Below are 18,585 nucleotides of genomic sequence, written 5' to 3' on the forward strand. Positions count from 1 at the left end.
GACCCCTGTTCTAGGCAGATGACAAAGATTGTTAAACGTTTAAAAAAGTTGTGTAATTTCCACATATGTTTTATTTTCTTGAATTAAAATATAGCCTTTGATCTGCCGCTTCTTTTCTTTCTCCTATGTCCCCCCCTCCCTTGTGGAGGGGGTCCGGTCCGATGACCATGGATGAAGTACTGGCTGTTCAGAGTCGAGACCCAGGATGGACCGCTCGTCGGGACCCAGGATGGACCGCTCGCCTGTATCGGTTGGGGACATCTCTACGCTGCTGATCCGCTTGAGATGGTTTCCTGTGGACGGGACTCTCGCTGCTGTTTTGGATCCGCTTGAACTGTGTTGGAGCCACTATGGATTGAACTTTCACAGTATCATGTTAGACCCGCTCGACATCCATTGCTTTCGGTCCCCTAGAGGGGGGGGGGGGGGGTTGCCCACATCTGAGGTCCTCTCCAAGGTTTCTCATAGTCAGCATTGTCACTGGCGTCCCACTGGATGTGAATTCTCCCTGCCCACTGGGTGTGAGTTTTCCTTGCCCTTTTGTGGGTTCTTCCGAGGATATCGTAGTCGTAATGATTTGTGCAGTCCTTTGAGACATTTGTGATTTGGGGCTATATGAATAAACATTGATTGATTGATTGATGTTGAGCCGCCATAACTTTGAAAGTAATTCAGTCCTCTGGCAAACACACGCAACTGAAAGATAATTTGGGTGGTTTCATGAATCTTGCCTCCAGATTGAAGCTAAAACCAAAGTATGCATGGAGAAGCATCATGTGGATGTTTGCAACTTACAAGTAGACTTTCTAGGCAATCACATGGCCCCAGATGAAGGCTTCGGGACAGACGAGGCTCATCGTCACCCGCGGATCACAAGATCACTGGGATGGGGGATCATGCAAAACAAGGAACGGATTTTGCTGTGTGAAAGTCATGCATAATAACATTTATGAAAATATAATTGGCGCTGGGATCATTGAGAGACGTCCGTGGCGAGCTGGTTGTCCCGCAACAAAACATTCCGACGATGAAAAATAATGTTTGGATAAATCAACAAGTGTTTTTACCCAGTCTACCCCCCCCTCCTTGCATCCTCATGTCCTCCTCCCTTGTATGATCAGCCCTTGTGCTCACTAGCTTCTTTGTTTGCCCGAGCATCCCTCACACGCCTTGACTGGAGACAGCGCCCAATAGAGCCTCGCTTGTCGAAAGTAGTTTTGCGTAGCGTGGTCCTTCACCACGGCCTGAAACTGGAGACCTTAGAGCAGTTACCCGAGCTGCCTGAGGCATGACTCTCCGGAGGCCAGCTGCTTACCTGCCGACAGGCTGGGGGAGATCCAGAGATGAGTCCCACTCTGAGACTCTTAGCTCCGAGGGGGAGAGATTGTCCTGTCGTTCGCTTCCTCGTCCACGGCCTCGAAGTGCCATTGAAGGCGGACAACTGGACGACTGGCTCCAGCACCATAACAGAATGCAGACTGACCACGATAAAACTCCAGCTTCGAGCGGTCGGACCACTGTCACGCCTAATCTTGATAGAGAAGCAAGTAGACGGACCTGGAGACCGTACAGGAGTCCCTCCTTCAGCGGGGTCTCGTCTTCATGCGGGAGCCATTGGGCCAGCTCAGTGGGCAGCCAAGAGTCCATCCAAAGTGAGTTCTTTGTCCCTGTTGAGCGCAGAGGGAGTTTGGAAAGGGTTCATATCACGCAGACGCCCAAGAAGGAACAGTCTCAGGTCAGTTTTCTGGCTCCTGTGAAGACTGGATGGCTCCCAGTCCAGAAACGAGTAATGATGGTGGAGGGTCCTCTGAACCAAAGCCAAATGTCCACGCTTCACTCTCCAACTCAGGTAAGATTCTAAACCTTTGACCCGGGCCGCCCCACCCTATATGCAGATCATGTGCTGTGCATTGGCCTGTTTGTGGCATTGATTTAAACTTTTATTAGTAGATTGCACAGTACAGTATATATTCCGTACAATTGACCACTAAATGGTAACACCCGAATACGTTTTTCAACTTGTTTAAGTTGGGGTCCACCTTAATGAATTCATGGTAAAATCAATTCATGGCAGAAGAAGAAGGGCATGTAAAATGTCAACTAATTAATGAAATTTAACCATGAACATGATCTTAACCCCTTACTGCTCTGTCACTAACAAGAATATAGAGTTGTACCTCAACTTACAGGTGCCCTTGCTTACAAGTATTTTGCGATACAAGCTGCCTCCTCAGCTTTTTGATATGCTTTAAGCTGCGAGCATGGATTTGAGCTACAACTTACAACCATCTTAACAGAGAAAGCGAGAAGTGCAGGGAAAAAGGAGCGGTCGACATCCACCAAATCAGAAAAACAAACCCTGAGTGACAAGTCCGTTCGATCGCCGCACCGTCAGTCCGACTGCAGCACACGAAGCAGGAGCCAACCTCCACCCCAACCTCCAAACAAAAAAATGTTGTATCCATTAAAATAAGGGAAGAACCCAATTCTTCAGTTGGTTCTGTTTTCTCTGTGAAGCTTGTGCGGCATAGCGATGCCGGATTTGTTCCTCCAGGGATGCGTCGGGCAAGAACACAACCTGAGGTAAGAAAATAAGATTTATTTAACTCAAAACAGGCTAAGAACAAAAACACTGGTGCTAACAGAAAGGCAAACAAAAAGCGCTAGCATTGAAAGCTAGGAAAAACGAACGGAAACACAAACAAAAACACTTGGCACGAAGGCACAAAAAGGAAAAAAAACACAATTAGCATGAGAGCTAGGAATCAACTCTACTGTGAGACTTATGCGGCATAACGATGCTGGGTTTATTTTTCCAAGGATGCATCGGGCAAAAACACAGCGTAAGGCAAGATGTAAAGGATTTATTAAATGAATAAAAAGGCTAGGAACAAAAAACACTGGTGCTAACAGAAAGGCAAACAAAAAGCGCTAGCATTGAAAGCTAGGAAAAACGAACGGAAACACTTGGCACAAAGGCACAAAAAGGAAAAAAAACACAATTAGCATGAGAGCTAGGAATCAACTCTACTGTGAGACTTATGCGGCATAACGATGCTGGGTTCATTTTTCCAAGGATGCATCGGGCAAAAACACAGCGTCAGGCAAGATGTAAAGGATTTATTAAATGAATAAAAAGGCTAGGAACAAAAAACACTGGGGCTAACAGAAAGGCAAACAAAAAGCGCTAGCATTGAAAGCTAGGAAAAACGAACGGAAACACTTGGCACAAAGGCACAAAAAGGAAAAAAAACACAATTAGCATGAGAGCTAGGAATCAACTCTACTGTGAGACTTATGCGGCATAACGATGCTGGGTTCATTTTTCCAAGGATGCATCGGGCAAAAACACAGCGTAAGGCAAGATGTAAAGGATTTATTAAATGAATAAAAAGGCTAGGAACAAAAAACACTGGTGCTAACAGAAAGGCAAACAAAAAGCGCTAGCATTGAAAGCTAGGAAAAACGAACGGAAACACTTGGCACGAAGGCACAAAAAGGAAAAAAAACACAATTAGCATGAGAGCTAGGAATCAACTCTACTGTGAGACTTATGCGGCATAACGATGCTGGGTTCATTTTTCCAAGGATGCATCGGGCAAAAACACAGCGTAAGGCAAGATGTAAAGGATTTATTAAATGAATAAAAAGGCTAGGAACAAAAAACACTGGTGCTAACAGAAAGGCAAACAAATGGCGCTAGCATGGAAGCTAGGAATTACAAACGGAACACAAACACTTGGCACGAAGGCACAAAAAGGTAAAACAACACAATTAGCATGAGAGCTAAGAAAAAGGAATACGCTTAGCATGAAAGCTAGCGAGTAATAATAATCAATAGATGTCGTCACATGTTGCGTATGAGCAAATTACAGTCCCAGAATGAGTGAACAGAAAAGGCTAGCTTATATAGGATGGTGATAAGTAAAACAGGTGTGCGGAACCGAAAGTAGCAGGTGGAACTAATATGTAACCATGGTGACAGACTAAACAGGAACTAAGGAGTCAAACAACGGAGAGTGATACAAAAAGGAATCAAAACTACAAAATTGAACGATCCGAGCAGCGGATCGCAACATTCTCACTAAACAAACTGGACGATTAAGCATATCAATGTTTCAATGTTTACCTATATAGCCCTAAATCACTAGTGACTCAAAGGGCCGCACAAACCACCACGACATCCCCGGGCAAGGAAAACTCACACCCAGTGGGACGTCGGTGACAATGATGACTATGAGAACCTTGGAGAGGAGGAAAGCAATGGATGTCGAGCGGGTCCAACACGATACCGCGAAAGTTCAATCCATAATGGATCTAACACAGTCGCGAGAGTCCAGTCCAAAGCGGACCCACCACAGCAGCGAGAGTCCCGTTCACAGCGGAGCCAGCAGGAAACCATCCCAAGCGGAGGCGGATCAGCAGCGCAGAGATGTCCCCAGCCGATACACAGGCAAGCAGTACATGGCCACCGGAATCGGACCGGACCCCCTCCACAAGGGAGAGTGAGACATAGGAGAAAAAGAAAAGAAACGGCAGATCAACTGGTCTAAAAAGGGAGTCTATTTAAAGGCTAGAGTATACAAATGAGTTTTAAGGTGAGACTTAAATGCTTCTACTGAGGTAGCATCTCGAACTGTTACCGGGAGGGCATTCCAGAGTACTGGAGCCCGAAATGAAAACGCTCTATAGCCCGCAGACTTTTTTGGGGCTTTGGGAATCACTAATAAGCCGGAGTCCTTTGAACGCAGATTTCTTGCCGGGACATATGGTACAATACAATCGGCAAGATAGGATGGAGCTAGACCGTGTAGTATTTTATACGTAAGTAGTAAAACCTTAAAGTCACATCTTAAGTGCACAGGAAGCCAGTGCAGGTGAGCCAGTACAGGCGTAATGTGATCAAACTTTCTAGTTCTTGTCAAAAGTCTAGCAGCCGCATTTTGTACCAACTGTAATCTTTTAATGCTAGACATGAGGAGACCCGAAAATAATACGTTACAGTAATCGAGACGAGACGTAACAAACACATGGATAATGATCTCAGCGTCTTTAGTGGACAGAATGGAGCGAATTTTAGCAATATTACGGAGATGAAAGAAGGCCGTTTTAGTAACGCTTTTAATGTGTGACTCAAAGGAAAGAGTTGGGTCAAAGATAACATCCAGATTCTTTACCGTGTCGCCTTGTTTAATTGTTTGGTTGTCAAATGTTAGAGGTCGGTGTCTAGCAGGACCGATAATCAGCATTTCCGTTTTTTTGGCGTTGTGCGTTTGCTCGTTTTTCTTGTGTTATCTTTTAACCTGCCTATTGTACAGCACTTTGGCTACCTCTGTGGTAAATTTTAAATGTGTTTTTTAAAGAAAGTTGATTTAATGTGATTTGATTTGATTGCAGTATTAATGCTGTAGAGCAGCTTAACCCAGTGGCCTAGTGGTTAGATCAGGGGTCACCAACTTTTTTGAAACCAAGATCTACTTTTTGGGTACTGATTAATGCGAAGGGCTACTAGTTTGATACACATTTAAATTGCCAGAAATAGCCAAATTACTCAATTTACCTTTAATAAATCTATATATATAAAAAATGGGAGTTCTGTCTGTCATTCCGTCATACATTTTTTTTCCTTTTACGGAAGGTTTTTTGTAGAGAATAAATGATGAAAAAAACCTATTAATTGAACGGTTTAAAAGAGGAAAAAGCACGAAAAAAATAAAAAATTAAATTTTGAAACATAGTTTATCTTCAATTTCGACTCTTTGAAATTTAAAATTCAACCCAAAAAAATGAAGAGAAAAACTAGCTAATTCGAATCTTTTTGAAACAATTAAAAAAATAATTTATGGAACCTCATTAGTAATTTTTCCTGATTAAGATTAATTTTAGAATTTTGATGACATGTTTTAAAGAGGTTAAAATCCACTTTGAAATAAGATTTAAATTTGATTCTACAGATTTTCTAGATTAGCCAGAATAATTTTTTTTAATTTTAATCATAAAATTTAAAAAATATTTCACCAATATTGTTTGTCAAAAAAACAGAAGCTAAAATGAAGAATTAAATTCAAATGTATTATTCTTTACAATAAAAAAAAATCATTTTTAAGATTGTAATTTTTCTCAAAAATTGTCTTTCTGAAAGTTATAAGAAGGAAAGTACAAAAAATAAATGAATTTATTTAAACAAGTGAAGACCAAGTCTTTAAAATATTTTCTTGGATTTTTAAATTCTATTTGAGTTTTGTCTCTCTTGGAATTAAAAATGTCGAGCAAAACCAGACCAGCTTGCTAGTAAATAAATACAATTAAAAAAATAGAGGCAGCTCACTGGTAAGTGCTGATATTTGAGCTATTTTAATGAACAGGCCAGGGGGCGACTCATCTGGTCCTTACGGGCACCGCGTGGGTGACCCTTGGGTTAGAGTGTCCGCCCTGAGATCGGTAGGTTGTGAATTTCAAACCAAAGACTACAAAAATGGGAGCCATTACCTCCCTGCTTGGCACTCAGCATCAGGGGTTGGAAATGGGGGTTAAATCACCACAAATGATTCCCGGGCTAGCTTCTGTAGCCGAGGATCGGACCGCCAAGTGCTCTGCCTTCGTCTGCCGCCCAGCTCACAATGCACCCGACCTCTATGGCCCCTGCTATGGGTGGTGAGCCCATTGGAGGGGTGACCCACGTTGCCTCTTCGGGCTGTGCCCGACCGGGCCCCATGGGAACAGGCCCGGCCACCAGGCGCTCACCATCGTGCCCCACCTCCAGGCCTGGCTCCAGAGGGGGGCCCCGGTGACCCGCGTCCGGGCGAGGGAAATCTGGGTCCATGCTTTTTCTTCTTCATAAAGGTCTTCAAGCTGCTCTTTGTCTGATCCCTCACCTAGAACCTGTTTACCTTTGGAGACCCTACCAGGGGGCTTTATGCCCCTGGACAACATAGCTCCTAGGATCATTGGGACACGCAAACTCCTCTACCACGATAAGGTGGCAGCTCAGAGAGTTGGGGAGGAGACCCTGCCCCAAGTGGAGGAGTTCAAGTACCTAGGAGTCTTGTTCACGAGTGGGGGAAGAGTGGATCGTGAGATCGACAGGCGGATCGGTGCGGCGTCTTCAGTAATGCGGACGTTGTACCGATCCGTTGTGGTGAAGAAGGAGCTGAGCCGGAAGGCAAAGCTCTCAATTTACCGGTCGATCTACGTTCCCATCGTCACCTATGGTCATGAGATTTGGGTCATGACCGAAAGGATAAGATCACGGGTACAAGCGGCCGAAATGAGTCTCTCCCTTAGAGATAGGGCGAGAAGCTCTGCCATCCGGGAGGAACTCAAAGTAAAGCCGCTGCTCCTCCACACGGAGAGGAGCCAGATGAGGTGGTTCGGGCATCTGGTCAGGATGCCACCCGAACGCCTCCCTAGGGAGGTGTTTAGGGCACGTCCAGCCGGTAGGAGACCACGGGGAAGACCCAGGACACGTTGGGAAGACTATGTCTCCCGGCTGGCCTGGGAACGCCTCGGGATCCCCCGGGAAGAGCTAGACGAAGTGGCTGGGGAGAGGGAAGTCTGGGTTTCCCTGCTTAGGCTGTTGGCCCCGCGACCCGACCTCGGATAAGCGGAAGATGATGGATGGATGGATGGATGATTCCCTGGCGCGGCACTGCTGCTGCCCACTGCTCCCCTCCCCTCCCAGGGGGTGATCAAGGGGATGGGTCAAATTTCACCACACCTAGTGTGTGTGAGACAATCATTGGTACTTTAACTTTTTTTATTGTTACTATAACAATCTACAAGGTTAATACAGTTCGCTTCTCTTTCTTCCCCTCCAGTTATCGGCTTTCTTTTGCAATTCAAGTTGTCATTACATATATGTATTGTTGCATTTGAAACAATTGTATTGTTAATAATAGAGGTAAATTATTGCTATTATTCATGAACAATAGTGCGTTTTCTATTGGTATTTGTATTGCTCCATTTATAGTGTAATCGTGTTCATTCTTGTTTCTGTGTTATTAATATTTATTTCATTAACTGCTTCTCTGCTATCACTTTTACGATCATATTTGTGCATATCCTATACTCTGTTGTTGTTATTGTTGTTGTCTTGTTGTCTCATCCCTCTCTTGTCCCCGCAATTTCCCCCTCTGTCTTCCTTATTTTTCTCTTTCTATCCCCTCCTGGCTGCACCAAATAATAACATCCATCCATCCATCCATCCATCCATCTTCTTCCGCTTATCCGAGGTCGGGTCGCGGGGGCAACAGCCTAAGCAGGGAAACCCAGACTTCCCTCTCCCCAGCCACTTCGTCTAGCTCTTCCCGGGGGATCCCGAGGCGTTCCCAGGCCAGCCGGGAGACATAGTCTTCCCAACGTGTCCTGGGTCTTCCCCGTGGCCTCCTACCGGTTGGACGTGCCCTAAACACCTCCCTCGGGAGGCGTTCGGGTGGCATCCTGACCAGATGCCCGAACCACCTCATCTGGCTCCTCTCCATGTGGAGGAGCAGCGGCTTTACTTTGAGTTCCTCCCGGATGGCAGAGCTTCTCACCCTATCTCTAAGGGAGAGACCCGAACTCATTTGGGCCGCTTGTACCCGTGATCTTATCCTTTCGGCCATGACCCAAAGCTCATGACCATAGGTGAGGATGGGAACGTAGATCGACCGGTAAATTGAGAGCTTTGCCTTCCGGCTCAGCTCCTTCTTCACCACAACGGATCGGTACAACGTCCGTATTACTGAAGACGCCGCATAAATCCATTTATTAAAGTCAAATACAAATAGGGCAACAAGAGAAGTATCCCACACTTCTCTTTTGTAAAGTAAACCCGTGCAGCCGATACGGGCATCTACATCAACAATATGATTTCCCCGAGTAGCTGTCCAGGACAGGAAAAAAAATAACAAAGAGAAGTGCTAGTGTGGACTAGCAGGAGACAGAGGAGTCCAGTTATATCATTTTGAAATAGGAAATATGTGCAAGGCCTGGGCACACCTAAACATCGTTCTTTGTTTGTATGACTTGTGTGAGTAACTTCAATTCGTACAAAAGATGATTGCAGTCCTGGTGCTGAGTGCAGGTTAGCAGGAGTCAGGTGAGTTCAGTAATTATTCCGATGAGATATGACGGTACTGTACCCCTTTCTCTGACTGTGTGCAATCCCTGATTATGACTGCGGTCACACAAACGAGAAAACAGAGTGATTTCCGCCTCTTAAAGCAAGAAATCTGCCTTCAAAGGACTCCGGCTTATTAGTGATTCCTAAAGCCCAAAAAAAGTCTGCGGGCTATAGAGCGTTTTCCGTTCGGGCTCCAGTACTCTGGAATGCCCTCCCGGTAACAGTTCGAGATGCTACCTCAGTAGAAGCATTTAAGTCTCACCTTAAAACTCATTTGTATACTCTAGCCTTTAAACAGGCCTTCTTTCTTGATCTGCCGCTTCTTTTCTTTTTCTCCTTTGTCCCACCCTCCCTTGTGGAGGGGGTCCGGTCCGATGGCCATGGATGAAGTACTGGCTGTTCAGAGTCGGGACCCAGGATGGACCGCTCGTCGGGACCCAGGATGGCCCGCTCGCCTGTGTATCAGTTGGGGACATCTCTACGATGCTGATCCGACTCCGCTTGGAATGGTTTCCTGTTTCCTATTGTACTCTCGCTACTGTCTTGGATCCGCTTTGGACTGAACTCTCGCGGCTGTGTTGGAGCCACTATGGATTGAACTTTCACAGTATCATGTTAGATCCGCTCGACATCCATTGCTTTCGGTCCCCTAGAGGGGGGGGGTTGCCCACATCTGAGGTCCTCTCCTAGGTTCTCATAGTCATCATTGTCACTGCCGTCCCACTGGGTGTGAAATCTCCTTGCCCACTGGATGTGAGTTTTCCTTACCCTTATGTGGGTTCTTCCAAGGATGTCGTAGTCGTAGTGATTTGTACAGTCCTTTGAGACATTTGTGATTTAGGGCTATATAAATAAACATTGATTGATTGATGTTGCTACCTTGATGTAGGCGTCTTTATTCTTTAGCTTCAAAGCACCCTTTGAAGCGCGCCTGTTTCCGGGGGATTTGTCAGGGAAATCCTCTCAGGCTTTGTGAGCCCCTGTACAAGTCTTGAGGGTAAGAATTGCAAAAAGTGGAGACTTTATAAAAGAAAAAGTGCCATCGAGAGCCATTTGGGATCAGGCAGAGTTCTGGCATCCTTATTTTGAAAAGAGCTTACACTGCAGGACCTCCGCGCATTATTCCAAAAGGTTTATGGGCCATTTGGAGCTGCGGCGGGAGAGCTTGGGCTCGTTGCTCCGAGAAGCTAGTGGATGCGCGGCACTTTCACGGAAACTATGATACAGTGAAGTGAAGGTGGGACTTTACAATCCATCTTGCAGGACTGAAACAAAAGACAATGCCACCATGTCCTTGGTGATTCCCATACACAGGCATGCTTGCCAACCCTCCCGGATTTTCCGGGAGACTCCCGAAATTCAGCGCCTCTCCCGAAAATTTCCCGAAATTCAGGCGGAGCTGGAGGCCACGCACCCTCCAGCTCCAAGTCTGTTTTCACGTCCGCTTTCCCACAGTATAAAGAGCGTGTCTGCCCAATGACGTTATTACTGTAGAATGATCGAGGGCGAGTTCTTGTGGGTTTATTGATAGGCAGTTTCATTAAAGTCCTCCCAGCCCGGTAGTAACACACTACAACAGCAGTCACATTTTCGTCTACCGTAAAGCAGTTCGTCTACCGCAGTGGTTCTTAACCTTGTTGAAGGCACGGAAACCCACCAGTTTCATATGCACATTCACCGAACCCTTCTTTAGTGAAAAAAAAAAATATATATATATATATATATATTTTTTTTTCAAATTCAAGAAAAAGTCATGTTTTTCTACTGGTGCACAAAACGAACGTGCATGAACATCACCTCGTTCAAAGAACAAAACCAACAGAGTGCATGAACTCACAACAAATTCCACACCTTCCTCACATAACCATGAATTGATTAACGTGGACCCCGACCTAAACAAGATGAAAGACTTATTCGGGTGTTTACCATTTAGTGGTCAATTGTACGGAATATGTACTGTACTGTGTAAACTGTATTGTTTCATAAAATGTATTCTCTTCCTTTGCAATCTGCTAGTAAAAGTTTCAATCGATCAATCCAAAAACCTGCAAATCAGATGGAAAAGTAGAGGGAACATTTGGGGGTATCCATAATATGGCGATAGGGAGAAGTTTTTATTTACACGATAAGTCGGACGTGTCTTTACCTCCGTGGCGGAGGCTCCGCCGAACCCCTAAGGCCGACTCACCGAACCCCTAGGGTTCGATCGAACCCAGGTTAAGAACCACTGGTCTACCGTAAGCTCCAATGTTGTGAACTTGTGACACTCTTAAACAGGACAATACTGCCATCTATTGTACATAGAATAGAATAGAATGGAGAATAGAATGTACTCTATTCAATTCAGCACCACAGTTCGCTCACAATAAACAATGATAATAATAAATAATATAATATATTATTTACATAATATATAATATATGAACAATATAAATATATTCTACATTTAAGTGCAGTCAAGGAACATATGCATTATACAGTCTGATAGCTGTCGGCATGCAGGACCTCCTGTGTCGTTCCGTGTTACATTTTGGGAGTCTGAGCCTTCCACTGAACGTGCTCATTCTCTCCGCAAGGTCCGAGTGTAGCGGGTGGGAGGTGTTGTCCATAATGGCTAGGAGTTTTGCGAGACTTCTTCTCTGCCAGAGAGTCTAGCTGTGGTTAGAAAGATAGTGACAGAGAATAGAACAAAGATGGACATTTCAACCCTTAACTCAACAATGAGTAGATGAGTGTTGTGTATGTGTATATGTGTAAATAATTGAACACTGAAATTCAAGTATTTCTTTTATATATATATATATATATATATATATATATATATATATATATATATATATATATATATATATATATATATATAAGGACATTAACACATCCGACACGTAAGTAGGATTAACCGAAGGAGCGTTCAAAACAAGATGGAATAATCACAACGCCTCCTTTAGAAACCAGACTTTGCGGAATTCTACAGAACTCAGCAAACACATTTGGAACCTCAAAGACAATAATGTTGAATATTCAATAACATGGCAAATTCTTGCATCCAGCACACCTTACCACAGTGGTAATAAAAGATGCAACCTATGCTTAAAAGAGAAACTGTTTATTATATATCATCCAGACCTGTCATCCCTCAACAAGCGCAGTGAAATCATTTCAACATGCCGCCACAGACGGAAACACCTCCTAGGTAACACATGAGCCAATCACCACGCCCCTACGCCTGCCTGTACCCACCCACTCTGTGCCCTATATAAACCATTGTATGTGAATGCTTCCATTAAAATCTCCTGATGATTGAGGGAACCCCTCATGAAACAGATCTGTAGAGACGAAGTAGTCTTGTGATTTTTCCCACACCTACATATATATATATATATATATATTTTTTTTTAAATATATATATATTTAATATATATGTAATAAATATTTGACTCTTAACCACGCCTCCAACCACGCCCCACGCTCCACCCCCGATACCGCCCCCAACCCCCACCTCCCATAATCAGACGTCTCAAGGTTGGCAAGTATGTACACAGGTGAATTCCAAAAATGTGAATATTGTGCAAAAGTCAATTCATGTCAGCACTTCAACTTCAAATGTGAAATAAACTCAGTATACTTTGTATCGGGCGGCATAGCTCGGTCGGTAGAGCGGCCGTGCCAGCAACTTGAGGGGTTGCAGGTTCGATTCCCGCTTCCGCCATCCTAGTCGCTGCCGCCGTGTCCTTGGGCAAGACACTTTACCCACCTGCTCCCAGTGCCACCCACACTGGTTTAAATGTAACTTAGATATTGGGTTTCACTATGTAAAGCGCTTTGAGTCACTAGAGAAAAGCGCTATATAAATATAATTCACTTCACATCTTGAGTTGCATGTTATGATGCACAGGGGGAAGGAGACGGCACAGACAGGAGGAGACGTAGTATTAATAATAATGATAATAATAATTCGACCGTGTCCCTCGGGAAGTCCTGTGGGGAGTGCTCAGAGAGTATGGGGTATCGGACTGTCTTATTGTGGCGGTCCGCTCCCTGTATGATCAGTGCCGGAGCTTGGTCTGCATTGCCGGCAGTAAGTCGAACACATTTCCAGTGAGGGTTGGACTCCGCCAAGGCTGTCCTTTGTCACCCATTCTGTTCATAACTTTTATGGACAGAATTTCTAGGCGCAGTCAAGGCGTTGAGGGGTTCCGGTTTGGTGACCGCAGGATTAGGTCTCTGCTTTTTGCAGATGATGTGGTCCTGATGGCTTCATCTGACCGGGATCTTCAGCTCTCGCTGGATCGGTTCGCAGCCGAGTGTGAAGCGACCGGAATGAGAATCAGCACCTCCAAGTCCGAGTCCATGGTTCTCGCCCGGAAAAAGGGTGGAATGCCATCTCCGGGTTGGGGAGGAGACCCTGCCCCAAGTGGAGGAGTTCAAGTACCTAGGAGTCTTGTTCACGAGTGGGGGAAGAGTGGATCGTGAGATCGACAGGCGGATCGGTGCGGCGTCTTCAGTAATGCGGATGTTGTACCGATTCATTGTGGTGAAGAAGGAGCTGAGCCGGAAGGCAAAGCTCTCAATTTACCGGTCGATCTACGTTCCCATCCTCACCTATGGTCATGAGCTTTGGGTCATGACCGAAAGGATAAGATCACGGGTACAAGCGGCCGAAATGAGTCTCTCCCTTAGAGATAGGGTGAGAAGCTCTGCCATCCGGGAGGAACTCAAAGTAAAGCCGCTGCTCCTTCACATCAAGAGGAGCCAGATGAGGTGGTTCGGGCATCTGGTCGGGATGCCACCCGAACGCCTCCCTAGGGAGGTGTTTAGGGCACGTCCAGCCGGTAGGAGGCCACGGGGAAGACCCAGGACAAGTTGGGAAGACTATGTCTCCCGGCTGGCCTGGGAACGCCTCGGGATCCCCCGGGAAGAGCTAGACAAAGTGGCTGGGGAGAGGGAAGTCTGGGTTTCCCTGCTTAGGCTGTTGCCCCCGCGACCCGACCTCGGATAAGCGGAAGAAGATGGATGGATATTTTTTCATGACAATTTTACTCAAGTTGTCAGCAACATGTGGGATTATTTTGTTCGGGCATCACATTGGGAGGAGGATAGGACCATTTCCGGGGCCCCGAAAATAGGTACATTACAAAAAAGCAACAATAGCTGCATTTTTTTGGGTGTTTTACGGCACAACAAGTCACACCCTCGTGACTCTGCCACCCCACAGCAAGGCGAATGGTTTCAGAACTGGTTTAAAGTGAGGCCTCTTCCGTTTCTATTGTTTTGTTTACAGATGAAACTGAAGCAACCCATCACTCCGACATTTCAGAAGAGTCGAGGAGGCGTCGACTTGCACCAAGGTTTGTGCTGCGTTGTCACCTAATTAAAAAGAAGTGCATGTGAGTCATACAAAATTCATGTAATCCATTTTAAAGAGCTGACATAACAAGATGACAGATCTTTGTTTTTATTTTTAATTGATGTTCATCCTCTAAATCAGTGGTCTGCAAACTGTGGCTCCTAAATGCCTCCTTAGTGGCTCTCTGGAGCTTTTCAAAAATGTATGAAAATAGAAAAAGATGGGGGGAAAAATATATTTTTGTTTTTATAGGGTTTTTCTAGAAGGACAATCCCACTATTCGTATCAAACATGCTTTTCTGATGAGAGTATTTGGCGAGTGCCGTTTTCCCCTACTAATTTTGGCAGTCCTTGAACTCACCAGAGTTTGTTTACATGTACAATTTTCTTGTTTTATGCCACTCTCATTTTGTCCACCAAACTATTTATGCTGTGTGTGAATGCATAAACGTGAGCTTTGTTGATCTTATTGACTTGTGTGGAGTGCATGACTTCAAGCCAATCAATGCTAACATGCTATTTAAGGTTAGCTTTTTGTACATTTTGCATCGTTATGCCTCATTTAATTTCCTAAGACCTCTGTCTATTTAATTTATATCTGCATTTCTCTTGATTTAGCTCGGTTGATAGAGTGGCCGTGCCAGCAACTTGAGTGTTGGAGGTTCGATTCCCGCTTCTGCCAACCTAGTCACTGCCGTTGTGTCCTTGGGCAAGACACTTTACCCACCTGCTTCCAGTGCCACTCACACTGGTTTGAATGTAACTTAGATATTGGGTTTCACTGTGTAAAGCGCTTTGAGTCACTAGAGAAAAAGCGCTATATAAATATAATTCACTTCACTTGACATATTATCTGTATGTAATATTGGCTGCATTCCTGATTGTTGTTTGTGTGCCATGTTGTTCCAGACCACAGCAAACATTAGCCAGCTTGCGTGGATTGTTATAAATCCATTCAAAGAAGACAGCCCGCCATTTTCTTTAACTTGGACCTTTGGTCATTCTAAACCGGTAATATCTAAACGTTATCTCACCCTCTAATAAACCTCTGTTTTACCAATTTTGTAAATATGGGTAGAACATTTCTGTCAACGAAGATTTGTGTCAGCCTGCGACACAGTAGTTTTGATAGTAGGCTAATATAGCTAATATAGACATGTGCCATCGTCGAGCGGGTTCCCCGGACCATGAAGGAAGGACATTGCTTTCGAGCAGGTTTGACTCGCTTTATTTTTCAATCAAAGCTTGTCTTCAGGGCGGGTCGCTTTTCAGCTCCTTCTCTGCTGCTCGCTCCTCGGTTGCTTCAGTCGGCCGCGTCGTCGTCGTCTTGCTCTCTGTTGCTTTCGGTACTCAGGTTTTGCTGCGGGCTCTCCTCCTTCTGCCCCGATCTCTCCTCCTTCTCCCCTTTTATACATCGTGAGGAGATAAGTTAATTGTCCGCCATTTTCTTTAACTTGGACCTTTGGTTATTCTAAGCCGGTAATATCTAAACGTTATCTCAGCCCTTAATAAGCCTCTGTTTTACTAAAGTTATCCAATTTTGTAAATATGGGTAGAATAAATGTTATATTTCAACATTTCTGTCAACGAAGATTTGTGTCAGCCTGCGACACAGTCATTTTGATAGTAGGCTAATATAGCTAATATAGACATGTGCCCGACTCTTGCCGTCGTCGTGCGGGTTCCCCGGACCATCAAGGAAGGACATTGCTTTCGAGCAGGTTTGACTCGCTTTATTTTTCAATCAAAGCTTGTCTTCAGAGCGGGTCGCTTTTCAGCTCCTTCTCTGCTGCTCGCTCCTCGGTTGCTTCAGTCGGCCGCGTCGTCGTCTTGCTCTCTGTTGCTTTCGGTTCTCAGGTTTTGCTGCGGGCTCTCCTCTTCCTTCCGCCCCGATCCCTCCTCCTTCTCCCCTTTTATACATCGTGAGGATATAAGTTAATTTCCGCCATTTTCTTTAACTTGGACCTTTGGTCATTCTAAGCCGGTAATATCTAAACGTTATCTCACCCTCTAATAAACCTCTGTTTTACTAAAGTTATCCAATTTTGTAAATATGGGTAGAATAAATGTTATATTTCAACATTTCTGTCAACGAAGATTTGTGACACAGTCATTTTGATAGTAGGCTAATATAGCTACTATAGACATGTGCCCGACTCTTGCCGTCGTCGTGCGGGTTCCCCGGACCATCAAGGAAGGACATTGCTTTCGAGCAGGTTTGACTCGCTTTATTTTTCAATCAAAGCTTGTCTTCAGGGCGGGTCGCTTTTCATCTCCTTCTCTGCTGCTCGCTCCTCGGTTGCTTCAGTCGGCCACGTCGTCGTCTTGCTCTCTGTTGCTTTCGGTGCTTAGGTTTTGCTGCGGGCTCTCCTCCTCCTTCTGCCCCGATCTCTCCTCCTTCTCCCCTTTTATACATCGTGAGGAGATAAGTTAATTGTCCGCCATTTTCTTTAACTTGGACCTTTGGTCATTCTAAGCCGGTAATATCTAAACGTTATCTCACCCTCTAATAAACCTCTGTTTTACTAAAGTTATCCAATTTTGTAAATATGGGTAGAATCAATGTTATATTTCAACATTTCTGTCAACGAAGATTTGTGACACAGTCATTTTGATAGTAGGCTAATATAGCTAATATAGACATGTGCCCGACTCTTGCCGCCGTCGTGCGGGTTCCCCGGACCATCAAGGAAGGACATTGCTTTCGAGCAGGTTTGACTCACTTTATTTTTCAATCAAAGCTTGTCTTCAGGGCGGGTCGCTTTTCAGCTCCTTCTCTGCTGCTCGCTCCTCGGTTGCTTCAGTCGGCCGCGTCGTCGTCTTGCTCTCTGTTGCTTTCGGTTCTCAGGTTTTGCTGCGGGCTCTCCTTATCCTTCTGCCCCGATCCCTCCTCCTTCTCCCCTTTTATACATCGTGAGGATATAAGTTAATTGTCCGCCATTTTCTTTAACTTGGACCTTTGGTCATTCTAAGCCGGTAATATCTAAACGTTATCTCAGCCCCTAATAAGCCTCTGTTTTACTAAAGTTATCCAATTTTGTAAATATGGGTAGAATAAATGTTATATTTCAACATTTCTGTCAACGAATATTTGTGACACAGTCATTTTGATAGTAGGTTAATATAGCTAATATAGACATGTGCCCGACTCTTGCCGTCGTCGTGCGGGTTCCCCGGACCATCAAGGAAGGACATTGCTTTCGAGCAGGTTTGACTCGCTTTATTTTTCAATCAAAGCTTGTCTTCAGGGCGGGTCGCTTTTCAGCTCCTTCTCTGCTGCTCGCTCCTCGGTTGCTTCAGTCGGCCGCGTGGTCGTCGTCTTGCTCTCTGTTGCTTTCGGTACTCAGGTTTTGCTGCGGGCTCTCCTCCTCCTTCTGCCCCGATCTCTCCTCCTTCTCCCCTTTTATACATCGTGAAGAGATAAGTTAATTATCCGCCATTTTCTTTAACTTGGACCTTTGGTCATTCTAAGCCGGTAATATCTAAACGTTATCTCACCCTCTAATAAGCCTCTGTTTTACTAAAGTTATCCAATTTTGTAAATATGGGTAGAATCAATGTTATATTTCAACATTTATGTCAACGAATATTTGTGACACAGTAATTTTGATAGTAGGCTAATATATATCTAATATAGACATGTGCCCGACTCTTGCCGTCGTCGTGCGGGTTCCCCGGACCATCAAGGAAGGACATTGCTTTCGAGCAGGTTTGACTCGCTTTATTTTTCAATCAAAGCTTGTCTTCAGGGCGGGTCGCTTTTCAGCTCCTTCTCTGCTGCTCGTTCCTCGGTTGCTTCAGTGGGCCGCGTCGTCGTCGTCTTGCTCTCTGTTGCTTTCGGTACTCAGGTTTTGCTGCGGGTTCTCCTCCTCCTTCTGCCCCGATCTCTCCTCCTTCTCCCCTTTTATACATCGTGAGGAGATAAGTTAATTGTCCGCCATTTTCTTTAACTTGGACCTTTGGTCATTCTAAGCCGGTAATATCTAAACGTTATCTCACCCTCTAATAAACCTCTGTTTTACTAAAGTTATCCAATTTTGTAAATATGGGTAGAATCAATGTTATATTTCAACATTTCTGTCAACGAAGATTTGTGACACAGTCATTTTGATAGTAGGCTAATATAGCTACTATA

The 18,585-nt window shown here is 44.8% G+C and overlaps 1 protein-coding gene across 3 annotated transcripts in view; it reads left to right on the plus strand.

The window, feature by feature from the left end:
* The window catches only part of LOC133557236 (serine/arginine repetitive matrix protein 2-like), a 94,241-nt gene that overhangs the window by 6,655 nt on the left and 69,001 nt on the right, over positions 1-18,585 (plus strand). For 2 of the 3 annotated variants that reach the window (XM_061907550.1, XM_061907551.1), the window contains one exon: positions 14,385-14,451. In XM_061907550.1, coding sequence (XP_061763534.1) covers positions 14,385-14,451 — 67 coding nt within the window. Of the gene's footprint in view, positions 1-456; positions 1,850-14,384; positions 14,452-18,585 lie in introns of those variants that run through there. The other variant, XM_061907549.1, reaches the window with a different exon arrangement.

Source organism: Nerophis ophidion, linkage group LG08 (genome assembly GCF_033978795.1).
Source record: "Nerophis ophidion isolate RoL-2023_Sa linkage group LG08, RoL_Noph_v1.0, whole genome shotgun sequence".
Lineage (NCBI taxonomy): Eukaryota > Metazoa > Chordata > Actinopteri > Syngnathiformes > Syngnathidae > Nerophis > Nerophis ophidion.